This window comes from Chanodichthys erythropterus, chromosome 3 (assembly GCF_024489055.1).
Source record: "Chanodichthys erythropterus isolate Z2021 chromosome 3, ASM2448905v1, whole genome shotgun sequence".
Lineage (NCBI taxonomy): Eukaryota > Metazoa > Chordata > Actinopteri > Cypriniformes > Xenocyprididae > Chanodichthys > Chanodichthys erythropterus.
This window is the reverse complement of record NC_090223.1, coordinates 25,414,661-25,428,190: the sequence shown is the minus strand read 5'-3', so window position 1 is coordinate 25,428,190 and position 13,530 is coordinate 25,414,661. Positions and strand designations below refer to the sequence as shown.

The window sequence follows — 13,530 nt, the reverse complement described above, 5'->3', positions numbered from 1 at the left end:
TGCAATGGATGTTTCGGCATTTCTTATGTCTTTTATAAAGGCAGAATCCAAACATTCATCATTGACAAAAGCTTAAAATAAAAAAGAGAGACATATGTTTATGTCTACACTCTAAAAAAACTCCTGGGGGTTAATAAAGGCCTTCTGAAGCAAATCGATGCATTTGTGTAAGACAAATATCCATATTTAAAACTTTTAATGTAAAATAACTAGCTTCCGGCGCAACAGTCATACGCATTCGATTTGCGTCTAAAACTTACGTTAACTTCTGCGACGTAGTACACAATGACACAAGGATATTTGTCTTACACAAACGCATTGATTCACTTCAGAAGGCCTTTATTTACCTCCTGGAGCTGCATGGAGTATGTTTTATGATCGATGGATGCACTTTTTTGGGCTTCAAAATCTCATCCTCCAGTCACTCCCATTATAAAAGCTTGGAAGAGCCAGGATATTTTTAATATAACTCGGATTGTGTTTTGCTGAAAGAAGATAGTCATATACACCTAGAATGGCTGAGTAAATTATTAAAAAAATTTCATTTTTGGGTGAACTATCCGTTTTAATTACATTTTTAAACCCAATGGTTTGGTTTGTCCTTGTTTGGAAAAAAATCTTATTTTAATGACATTTCAAAGCTATCATCTTCAAAGGTAGTTTGGCTTGTGCTTGTAAACATTTCATGTATTGGATATCATGTGTTTTTTTCTGATCAGATGTTTTTGTGCTACTCTAAACAAGGTAAAAAAGATGGAGTCAGAGTAATATAACATGACTATTCAGTTTAAATGTAAATACCACATGCCATCCATTTCTGTAAGAACAAAGCAATAGTTTTATCCTGACGGCAGTATGTACAGTCTCTGTACAGTAACAGCTCTTATCCAACGTGAGGCCAGTGATCCTGCAGGCCGGTTCTCTTCCATCTTTATTTGTTTGTGATTAATTTGAGTTGGATTTGTTTTAGCCCGGCTGTTCTTCCATCTGTCACAGCTGCGACAAAACGCAAGAACCCGTCGTGACGGCCACTACCCATCCACCCACTCACTGCTGACGTCACTCGTCCTCTCGCCACTTCTCGCCATCAATGCTCTCGTAATCCTCCCTTTTTTAGTTACTTGCCATTTTTAGGTTCCCCTACCCTTCCCAGAGGACTTTTTCTTGCATTTGCATGTGTGCATTGATGTTGTTTAGAGGCTATATCCATAAAGGCTGCTTATTATACATTCAGAATGCAGTGATATTCCCTGTCTGGCCGTAGAAAAGCACAAACAGTCTCTGTCACTGCCGTTAGACAGTGTGAATGGATTTATTGGAGCAGTCGTTAATCACTTGTGATTGGATGTAAGTTTCAACTCGACATTCATAATCGAGGAAACAGGAAACAGGCCAAGATTGAGGAAACAATGTAATGTTAATGAGGCACAACCATAGCTGAAAGGTTTTTCATTTCAGATATCTACACAAAAATGGCCCAGTTTATATTTATTTCTTGACGGTGGCAAATGGATTGGCACTGAACATAATTACAAAACGAGTTTGAGTAACTAATGACAGAAGCAAACAGATTATATACAAGACCTTGTTTTTGTATTACAGTTGACCTATTTGAAACTTCTTGCTGCACATAAAGCCATAAGACAAGCATGTTTAGCGCATGGGTTTAGGGTTGGTCTTAATATTCAGGGGCATTTTAAAATGATTCAGACTGTACAGATGCAACATGTTCAACTACATTGTGAATGTAATTGTTTACTTATATAAGTGTGGGAATATTTGAAAAGCTCAAAAATAAAGATTAAAAATAAAGACCTGGAGTAACTTGAGTGATGGTTCATGGCTCATGAATTGCCTCTTGTGGAATTTACACCTGCAATCTTTCAGTTAGACGCTCCTGGCAGAAAAAAAATCCCATTGACTTACATTGAAGGACCCAATAGTCAAGCCTAGAGACCAGAATGAGCATAATGGCAGTACATTTTGCAGTCATGCACCACTCACATTTACAAAAGTTGTAAAAATTCACTTTGTTTTGGTCACTTTTTAAGGTTCATAGCTATAAACTCTTAAATGTCTGACAGTGATTTGTCTTTGTAGGTTTGGTTTTCACATTATTGTGAATACTACCATTGAAATGTACCGCTCTGGTTTAATGAAGTCTGAAACTGAAGAGATAACCTACTGCTGGTTTTGTTATTAAATAACTTGATAAAGTTCCCGTTGTGTTCCCACAGGATAGTCGGACACACTGAGCCATACACCAAACTATGCTGCAAAGGCTTCTGCATTGACATCCTGAAAAAGCTCTCTCGCAACATCAAGTTCTCCTACGACCTCTACCTGGTCACCAACGGCAAACATGGCAAGCTTGTAAGAGGGATCTGGAACGGGATGATTGGAGAGGTGAGGAAAAGCCAGTTTTCTTCAACAAAAAAAGCTAAAATGACCCCATTTACTGTCTTAAATACACATCCCTTGTCTAATTTTGAAAGATTCATTGGTGGCATCACTCAGAGCCACCAAGCCCTTATATTTCAACCCCTCTTCTATTATTTTGATACCACTTTCCAATCAATTTCTGATGCATAACATCAAGTCCCGACCTACATTTTGTTTAATTTTGGTACTGTAAGTAAAATAATTACTTCATATTGTAACAGTAAGGAAAATGGGCCACAAATCCCATTTCATATTGACTTTAAATGTTTTTTATATAAAGCTATTATCTTGATACACTCTTAAAAATAAAGCTTCTTCATTGGCATCTGTGATTCCAGGAAGAACATTTAAAGGGATAGTTCACCCAAAAATGAAAATTATCCCATGATTTACTCACCCTCAAGCCATCCATCTTCTTTCAGATGAACACAATCGGATATATATTTAAAAATATCCTTAGTCCTCCAAGGTTTATAATGGTTGTCATTAGCTGCCCAGATTTTGAAGACAAAAAATGCATCCATCCATAAAAAAAAAGTAATCCATACGACTCCAGGGGGTTAATAAAGGCCTTCTGAAGTGAATTGATGTGTTTGTGTAAGACAAATATCCTTATTTAAAACTTAATAAAGTAAAATAAAGAGCTTCCGGCGCAACAGCCATATGCATTCAACTTATGTCCAAAAAGCATTAACTTCCGCGATGTAGTACACTACACTATGCCATGACGTACTACGCTATGTCCTATGCTATAACGCATAGTATGTCATGTCATTGTGTACTACGTCGCTGAAGTTAATGCTTTTTGGACATACATCGAATGCGTATTCCCTGGAGTTGTATGGATACATTTTTTTTATGGATGGATGCATTTTTTTGTCTTCAAAATCTGGGCAGCCATTTACAACCATTATAAACCATGGAGGACTAATGATATTGTTAAATATATCTCTGATTGTGTTCATCTGAAAGAAGATAGTCCTATACACCTAGGACGGCTTGAGGGTGAGTAAATCATGGGATAATTTTCATTTCAACTATCCCTTTAACATCCAATCTTCCCATTGCTCTAGGTTCTTCATAGTGGAAAAAAATTCTTAAGATTAGATTTTTTAAATGTTCTTCACACAGAGGGAAACACTGTTCACTGAAAGGTTCATTGGGGAACCAAAAATGGTTTCTTTTTGGCATCGTGTGGTGTGATTGTAAAGAACCCTCTTTTGGAAGCTAAAAGTGTATATGGCAGATTCTAATGAAAACTGATTTTACAAGTGATTTAGCATCTGTAATGTCAAGCCAAACAAGAAAACAAAAACTAAATGTTCATGAGAGAAAGTCTGTTGACTCCAGAATGGATCTAAAAGCTTGTTCATTCCAGCAAACGTGACTGGCATTGAAATGACACATACAACCTTGTAAATAAACTTTTCTATCAAGTAAGTTGAGGTCTGATGCGTATCAGCGTCTAAAGACTTTCAGACTGTGACTTGTGCTCCTGCTTTGTCCTGTTTTTTTCTGGAATTCAGAAAAACTTTTTTTTTTTGCTCAGTGAGGCACTATGCATGGTGTGGGTTAACCAGAGAAAGAGTGAGATAAAGAGCCTGGACTGTAAATCTGCAAACACACACACACACACACATGCAGTGGTTATTAGACTAGCACAGCCACAACAAACATATTTACGGACATTAAAAGAACAGTTCGCTCAAAAATCTAAATTATGACATTTGACTTACTGTCTGCTATATAGGTCTAGACATTTCTTAAATTAACTCTTTTGCATAATCATTGTAAATATACTGATTTTTTTTCATCTTTCTTTTTAGGTATTTTATAAGCGAGCAGACATGGCCATTGGCTCTCTGACTATAAATGAGGAGCGCTCTGAGATCATTGACTTCTCTGTGCCGTTTGTGGAGACTGGCATCAGTGTGATGGTGGCCAGGAGCAATGGAACCGTGTCTCCTTCAGCCTTCTTGGGTAAGAAACACTACTGTAAAACTAATTAAATTAACACTATTAACATTTTACAGTGATTTTACTCAAAATCAGAGTACTTACTGTAAACACAGAAAAAGAGATGCAGTAGTGGAGCAGTATGACTGTAAATACTAAATAGTATTTTGTTATGCAAAATTAAGCTAAACTTTACAGTAATCGCTAACTGACCTTTTGATCTCTTTCATTACTGTTGCTAACTCAAATTAGCTATACAAGACATCCCAAAAGAATTAACGAAGAGAACAGTGTTATTTTCATTAAAATGTACTCATAAAGTGGCTCATAAATGGATTGGAATTATTCTTATGTGGGCTGGAATGAATTGTGACATTGAAAGGCATTTTTATCTGCCATTTTCTGGAAAGAAATTCAAACTGTGCAGCAGTAACATGATCACAAATTAGATCAACAGCTGCCAGGTTCAAAACTATATAATTTATGTTCTATTTTACATTTTATTAATATTTTGAATTTTTCATTTAGTTCACATTTTATTAATTTTATTGTGCTTTTGTCCTCTTTTTTTTTTAATATTTTTAAAAAATATTTCTTTTTATATGATTTCTTTTTATTTCATTTTTAATTTTGGTAATTGTAGTACTTCGACTTCAACACATTTTAGTTTTTTTAAGTTCAAGTTTTTCCAGTTAATATTTATATTTCATTTAATTTTAGCTTTATTTCAGTAAATAAAAACAATTTTTTTTTTTTTTTTTTGGCAGCCCAGATCTTTAGCCACTACATTAGTGTTGTTTTGGGAATCTTATATTCTGTGTTGACACTATTTTATTTTCACCAATGTGGTCGGTTAGCCATCCCATAAATCCTTTTGCACACTTTTCCATTATACTGTAAACAATAAACCTCCCCAGAAACCAGAATTCATAGTAAAATACAATAGCCTACTGTCATTTCATACAACAAGACGTAGTTATAAATATTTACAGTGCAGTCTTACTCGTATGTGAGAGAGAAAAAAAAATATGAATCATGTTGACTTTAATTTGCACCTCATTTTGCTTGTATCAGAATTTAAAAAGGTTTAGCAATCCTACCAGAATAAAAACCGTGTCATTTGGGAATGGCGTCATTTGCTTCATCTGTCTTTGTCTCGTCGTCTCTCTCTCTCTCTCTTTCAGAGCCCTACAGCCCAGCGGTGTGGGTGATGATGTTTGTCATGTGTCTTACAGTCGTGGCAGTGACTGTGTTTGTGTTTGAATACTTTAGTCCTGTGGGCTACAACCGCAGCCTGGTCAGTGCCAAAGGTCAGTGTTCACCGCCTCTGCTAACACTTCAGGACCTGTAACAGATGCCAGAAACTGTGGCAACCTGAAACTCTGTTCATCAATCATGACAGGTTTGACAGAACATAAGCTAGGAGAAAAGGTAATTCGTGTAATTAGAGGAACATTTTATTGCTCAGAGGTTGTGCTTTCATAGCTCAGGTAAATTTTGTTTAATTGAACTTAATCTCATTTGTTTGTCATAAAATTTTGAATAAATATAGACACAAATGAGATAACTGACATATAGTAAGGGCTATAAAATGAATGTGGATATTTGGTCTTGGAAGAGCTTGTTGAGAAATGTTTGAGTTTGTATTGAGTTCTTTTGATTGTGGACTTTGGGATCTGAGCACAGTTTGAGATTCTTTAGAGGAGATGCACATGAGATTATTGAGGCCTTTTTCTCAGGAGAAACATCTACGGACCAAGATACTTCAGCAAAAGTCTCTATTTGCTTTTTGTTTAACCTCATTGCTTATTTTGTATTTTCCTTTGCTACTGTCTTTCTCCTCTCCATTTGAAAAGAAAAATCTAAATACATACAACAAATTTCATTTATAAATGTAAATGACCTTGAAAACAATAATGTACTGTAAGGGCAATAACAATGGCTATTATTATTCACCAAGTGCAAATAGCCCACCTTGATGGCAGAGGCTATTTACATGAACTTCGCCCACCATTGTCTGATTGATCCAGACAAAATTACAAAAGAAACCCATCTGATAAGAGGAGCAGTGGTGTGGAGATCAAGGCAGGTGATGTTAGATTTAGAATTTCGAATCCGCTTTTTCCAAACTCATTCTTCTCCCTTTTTCCTAGGGATGCACCGATATAAAAATTTTGGACGATACCGATAACCGATAATTTAATAGAAGATAACCGATATCTTGGCCGAAAAAATCTAAATCCTAATTTTTATATAATTTTTGAGAGCCTGATTACAAAAACAAAAGTTTCACCATTAAAAGCCATGTCCCAAGCATACAATTATAATGTTCTCATAATAATTTTATGTAGCCTATATGACGGATTTGTGCTGCATATGTTACACTTGACTGTATTTTCCTTTTTGAAGTGACTCCAATCATATTTCATGGTGAACAGTGCATATCTGAAGTGTATAATAATCCATAATTTATCGGCTTTAATATATATCGGCCAAATTTTCTTATTGGGCCGATAACGATAACAATAAAAATTAACATATATCAGCTGATACCGATATGGTGGCCAATATATCATGCATCCCTATTTTTTCTATCATATATCAGTTCGGAGAAGAGTTTATTTTGAATAAAAATGAAGAAAATGTTGGAAAAGTGGAAATAAAGTGCCAAACAGGTATTTAATAGTGGGAATAAAGTGTTTATTGGGTAGGTGTAGGGAAGGGCTTTAGGGACAGGGACAAGTAATTTCACAATAAAGCGACATTAATTTATGATTTTAACTATTTACACTTAGTGCAAAGAAAATACTGCTATTTTCACTTTATATAAATAAAAACTTTCGAAAATATTTCTAAATTTATCCCATCATCAACTCTACACTCAAGAATGATGGCAAAAACCCTGAAGAAGCTTTATATTGTGTATCTCAGATCCAGGTGGGCCAACATTCACCATCGGGAAGTCAGTCTGGCTGCTATGGGGGATTGTCTTCAACAACTCAGTGCCCATTGAAAACCCCAAAGGCACCACCAGTAAGATCATGGTGCTGGTGTGGGCCTTCTTTGCCGTGATCTTCCTGGCCAGCTACACGGCCAACCTGGCAGCCTTCATGATCCAGGAGCAGTACATTGACACTGTTTCTGGACTGAGTGACAAGAAGGTAAGAGCTGCCAGCATCTCTCTTAGCAAAAAGGCCATTCTAGAGCACGAGTTTTAATTAAAGTCGTCACTCTGTGGAACTAAAAGAGGGATTTGTGCTGATAATATATAGGGATATGTACCCTTTCTGTGATTAGAGTACTAATCACTAATTTATGTTATTTTAATAAGACGTTTATGGACAATTTGAAACATAAAAACTATTTTAAATGCTGGCAACATGACAAAGTAATGCAGCGGTGTAAGTGTTGCTAAGCATTTACTGTGAACTGGTCACTGTGTTCAGCTGTACTGATGGCTGGGTAAAATAATCAAGGATTCTGTTGGGTTGTAAGGATTTTGAAATGTATGTATTAATTGCATGTTAATTAAGTTTAGTTTACTAGTTATGCTAGCTAAATAACTAATTGTTCTAATTGGTTGTGTAGGGACACATCAAGGTGAAGTGATTTTCAATGATACTGAAAGCGATTAGAACCGACAAGCTTTAGATGGAAACCGTTAAAGAGCAATTTTGAAGACAAAGTGAGACTTTAAGCCACAACACTGTCATTAAAGAGCCACAGGAGTTGACTACCAGGGATTTAGACACTGACAGCAAGATGTTTTGGTATAAATTCAGATTCAGGAGTGTGCCTGGGAGGCATCACACAAAGAACGAAATGCCTGAAGGGCAAAATAGCCAGAGGGCAAGAATATCACGCACAGATCAGGCTGTTGCTTTCAAACTGCGCAAACTTTGATAGCTGCAGTTTAGTACGGTTTTATTTGCAGCAAAAAAAATTTATTTATATACTACATTGTTGACTTATTTTAATAATAATAATAATTAATCATTTTATATTATTATATTAAAATAATACTTTTATTAGAATAAGAGAGTGAACAGCTGATTAGAGAGTGAACACTGCAAAGTTTATATGTGAATATAAGCATAAATTAAATCTCATCATATAAAGCAATCGTGTCTCTTCAGAAAAGCAACAAAGTGGTAGTTACAGTACATAGACTGTCAGTGGAGGGTCAGTAATCTCTCAGATTTCATTTAAAATATCTTCATTTGTGTTTCAAAGATGAATGAAAGTCTTACGAGTTTGAAACGACATTACTTTTTATTTCAATTCTGGGTGAAATAAACCTTTAATGCACAACAGTTATGTCAAAACAAGTGTAGATTCATAAATCCTTAAAAGAAATTTCTGCTCTATGCCATTTTTTTCTTAGTTAGCAGTAAACTTTTGATGTGGTCAGGGCCATGGGACAGATGAAAGACAACACTTATTTTGTCTTCCCTCAGACGACAGCAAACACACTTAAAATGACGCATTCGCTGGCACTGGAGTCTGTCACATGCTCTCAGCCAGAATACAATCACATCCGCCTGTTCCTCAGAGACTGTTCTCCTTCTTTAACAATAGCAAGGTTACCTACATTACAGCACAATTATTCATGCCTTGAGTTCTGAAGGTTGTCTTAGTGGCTATATTACATTTATTTGATATTACATTAACGGCACTTAATGAACATGGCTGGAATCACGTAAAAACTAAATGAGGAGAAATTTAGCAAGGGAAAAGTAATATTGAAATTCCTCTGATGTTTGGTCAGGCAGCTGAGATAATTCCTCATCTTTGTGAGGACAATCTGAGGTTTAAATGTTAGAATTTGAACAGAGCATGAGAATTAATTGACTGAGAAGCACTTGGGGGTTGAGACCCAGTGGCTTTGGTCCGAGTGTTATCACTGCAGCCATTTTTTCCAGCTTTCTTCCTGAGGATTAATTTCAGTCATATTCTTACTTGGATTTAGATTGTATTTAATGTGGCAATTGCAGATACAGAATCGTGAGAATCCTTGGATGTGGGTGAAGACGAAGGCTGAACCTAGAATAAATTCCCATGCAAAAATCCAGCTTAAAGAAAAATCAATCACACTTTCTAGCAGCATAGCTTTCCCAGCCAAAAGTTATTACTGGCATATCTAACGGTGCTGGAATCTATTAAAATGCATTAATCCTTAACCAAGTAACTCATCCAGGGATGTATTTTTACCACTTGGACTGTACTTTGTTCCTAAAGTTCAATTTAAACATACTAACTTGTTGAAACTTTCAGTTCCAGAAACCACAAGACCAATATCCTCCATTCCGGTTTGGGACTGTGCCCAATGGCAGCACAGAAAGAAACATAAGGAGCAATTATCCCGAAATGCATTCCCACATGGTTAAGTACAACCAAAAAGGTGTGGAGGATGCTCTCAACAGCCTCAAAACTGGGTGTGTTTACTGTCATTTGTCACCTGAATCTCTGAAACAAATCCGCCCCCAGTGTATATTATCTTTTCAGCTAACGTGCATCACTTCTTTACTGCTAACAGGAAGCTGGATGCCTTCATATATGATGCAGCTGTGCTTAACTACATGGCGGGCAAAGACGAAGGATGTAAATTGGTGACCATCGGTAGCGGGAAGGTTTTTGCTACGACAGGCTACGGCATCGCCCTTCAGAAAGAATCTCGCTGGAAGCGCCCCATAGACCTCGCTCTTCTCCAGTTCCTTGCTGACGGTAACCTCAGAAATTTACATTAGCCAGAGGAGCTCTGCTTCAAATGTCTGACCGAAATGTATTATGTATTATCGCAGGTGACACTCAGAAGCTGCAGACAGTGTGGCTCACTGGTATCTGTCGTAACGAGAAGAAAGAGGTGATGAGCTCTAAGCTCGACATTGACAACATGGCCGGAGTGTTTTACATGCTTCTAGTGGCTATGGGTCTCAGTCTGCTGGTCTTTGCATGGGAACATCTACTGTACTGGAAGCTACGGCATTCTGTCCACAAGTCTGAGCGTTTGGACTTCTTGCTGGCTATTAGCAGGGTAAATTTTATGTGATCATTCTTACGCAACTAGTCTACTATATGGTGCATAATGCAAAGTAAATAATTCCAAATTGGGCATTTGCAATCATTGGCATTTTAGTTTTTCTATTTTATACCAAAGCAACTTGCAAGAAAATGCATTTAGCAAAATCTAGTATAGAGTGTATGGAGTGTGGGCACCAACAGTCAGAAAGATAAATTGGCACCCGTGTCAACAAGAACATGGTTAAAATGAGAACTGCACAAAGAAAGGTTAAACGTACCTTAACAGAGACTATAGAAACATACTTGTGGTGAAATTGATTTTCAGGTGAACTCCAGGCTGTGAATGAGCACCAAAAGTCAAGGAAAAAGCTGTTAAAATTTAATGAGGGTCTTAGGGTTATGGCATAACTTCTTAAGAACATTCCCAAGCTTAACAAACTTGAAGACCTCATTTAAAGGTGGAATATTTCAAATGCATAGGCAGCTACTTTTCTGTTGGCTAATTACAGCGACTTTCAGAGATAACTATAATACTGATAAACAGAGAATCTTATCAGTCACTAACAGTTCTTAGGGTAATTACCACATGTAAAATCAGCTCATAGAGTTTTGATGTGGTAAAAGTGAGTAATTTATGACTTTAATTCGCATGCAACTTGATTTTGTCAGACCTTTGGCATTCATTAGGACTGTACTTTTTTTATTCAGTGTTTTAAGACAATACACAATTGATAGTTTTTAAGAAGATGATATTATAAGGCGAAAACTGTAATAATTATGTTTGCTATGACACAAGAAACTGTTTAGGTGAACGCACTCCAAAATGCCAGTCTCAATTTTCCTTATTTCTTCCCCGTAGGGAATCTACAGCTGCTTCAATGGTGTGGAAGACACGGACCGTAAAGGGAACATGCAGAACCCAGATGTCACCACCAGTTACACTCAGGCCAACATGCTGAAGATGCTCCAAACTGCTAAGGACATTGTCTCATCTGCAAGAGTTGAAAACTCCCTGGACAATGCCACAAAGACCATAGAGAACTGGAGTCGACGTGATCCAGAGTCAGCCAGACCTAGTCTTCCTACCTGCCTCATAGGAACGGACTTCAGCCATAGTCGCCTGCCCTGCATCGCCAGCGTTACGGACAACCACTCACCATACCCTCAAAACGTGGACAGCACCACTCAGCACTTGCTGGAGAAGCCTCATATGGGAACAAGGCCTACCTCACTGCGCTACACTCTTCCCGCACGCACCAGCCACCACCACATCTACGAAAGAACGCTTCCCATATCTAGCCTCAGTAGTCCCCATATTGCCATCAGAGACCCACCTCCTCCTACAGCCCCGAAACCCCACGTGTACGTCGACCAGTCCTGTCACCATCCTACCTCTCGCTACGTCTCTTACCGTGACTTTCAGGTACCGGACATCTTTGTGGAACACCAAGAACCTTCAGGAAGCCATACACAATACATGGCTGGTCTGGGTCGCAAAAAGAGGTCCCACAGCTACGTAGCAACATCTCCAGAAACTCGACGGAGGGGCGACTATGATGTTCCCCAGTCCTGTCTGGCTGAGCTTAAAAGCAACCACCTCGTGGAAAACCATTCTCATACCACACCCTGCATGAGAAGCCACTTCCAGAGACCCAGCTCTAGCTGCAACTCCTGCACCAAGTTGTATCTTGAACCAGAGATGGATGACGTTCCTCTTCTGGGGAAAGATAAAATGAACCGTCGCGCCTCTTTTCTCAGGGCCACGTGGGGTGGTGACAGGATCCGGCAGCTGGATGAGAAGCCCTCCACCTCTGCATCCTCTACCAGTTGTATCAACATGCCTGATCTGTTCCCTCGAGTGGTCGTGACCAATCCCAAGCCTTCGAAGATGTATGGCAGCGCTGGTAACAACCTTCGCTACAACATGGCTGTGGAGCCAGCCTATCTGGACCCAGCCCACATGGGCTCCTACCCGTACAAGCAGCAGAAGCTGAAGTACTCAAAGTCCATCCGCCTTCCTTCTTACCGGGAGGCGATTCTACAGAATACAGCAGCCCTGCGGCGCTCCTCTTCCACACTAGTGCATGGACATTACTCAACGTACCTGAACTCTTACACAGACCTGCCGGTGTACCGGTGTCCTCTACCACAGGGATCCACTCACTTTCATGAGAATTCCAAAGACATGTGCCACCTGTTTCCATGTGTCAACCATTGCCCGGATAATGCCGCCTTGGTGCCCCGGTTAGGCAGCAGACCTGTATTGTACCAGAACACTGCTATTGGAAGCTACGAGGGGGCTGGGCGCTCAAACGAGGAGTCGTTGCACACTGTGCCGTTCTCTTCCGTACGCAGGGACCGCAGGCAGGTTCTAGTGGCACGGAACGTACACAGTCCCTATGCCCCACGGCCCTGGGGTAGGGTATCTAGTCTGGAGTCAGAGGTTTGAAGACCTTTTAAGAGATCTCCAGAGACAGTTTCCCCCAAACAGTGAGGGTAACATGCTGGGAACTGCTAAATGAAGTCAAGCAAAAAAGTTAGGTGGACTAGAGGTAGTAATCTCAGTGCAATAAAACCCTAAGACAGCAGGGATGGGATGGGGGAATGTACAAGTGATTACTGTGGAGACGTCTTTCAGTATACTTTAAAAAATAAGAGTTAAAATAATAATGAACTGTTCTTAATCTATACTCTATTGATTGTTATTTAAACTGTTTTTAAAATGCCATTACACCAGTTACACTCATTCTCTGCAAACAATTGGATGTAGCATGTTTTAAGGCAGCTTTAAAACCAAAAGGGTTTGAATTGAAATTCTGGTTTTTATTTGTCAGGGCATTTAGCCATTTTAAATCTGGAGAACCAATGGAGAATTTTATAACATAGCCACACAAAAATGTCTTCCAAGAATTTTCTAAACCCAGGTGTTTGAGAAAGCCATTCATTGTCAAATTTTGTCACTCCACTGATGTAATTCAGATCTGATTTTAAGAATGGTGAAGAATTGATTTGCCTTCTGTAGTTCCACAGCTGTTTCACTGTTTAATAAATGATGGGATGGCCTGAGGGCCAATTGAAAAGGACTATTGTCTTTGTGTCTTTTGCAAAAGA

The 13,530-nt window shown here is 38.5% G+C and overlaps 1 protein-coding gene across 1 annotated transcript in view; it reads left to right on the top strand.

Annotated features, from left to right (window-relative positions):
- The window catches only part of grin2ca (glutamate receptor, ionotropic, N-methyl D-aspartate 2Ca), a 58,498-nt gene extending 45,630 nt beyond the window's left edge, over positions 1 to 12,868 (top strand). Inside the window, exons 5-12 of the mRNA XM_067372522.1 lie at positions 2,238 to 2,406; positions 4,269 to 4,422; positions 5,583 to 5,708; positions 7,330 to 7,559; positions 9,673 to 9,833; positions 9,935 to 10,122; positions 10,200 to 10,432; positions 11,279 to 12,868. Coding sequence (XP_067228623.1) covers positions 2,238 to 2,406; positions 4,269 to 4,422; positions 5,583 to 5,708; positions 7,330 to 7,559; positions 9,673 to 9,833; positions 9,935 to 10,122; positions 10,200 to 10,432; positions 11,279 to 12,868 — 2,851 coding nt within the window. The remainder of the gene's footprint in view (positions 1 to 2,237; positions 2,407 to 4,268; positions 4,423 to 5,582; positions 5,709 to 7,329; positions 7,560 to 9,672; positions 9,834 to 9,934; positions 10,123 to 10,199; positions 10,433 to 11,278) is intronic.
- The last annotated feature ends 662 nt before the right edge of the window (positions 12,869 to 13,530 follow it).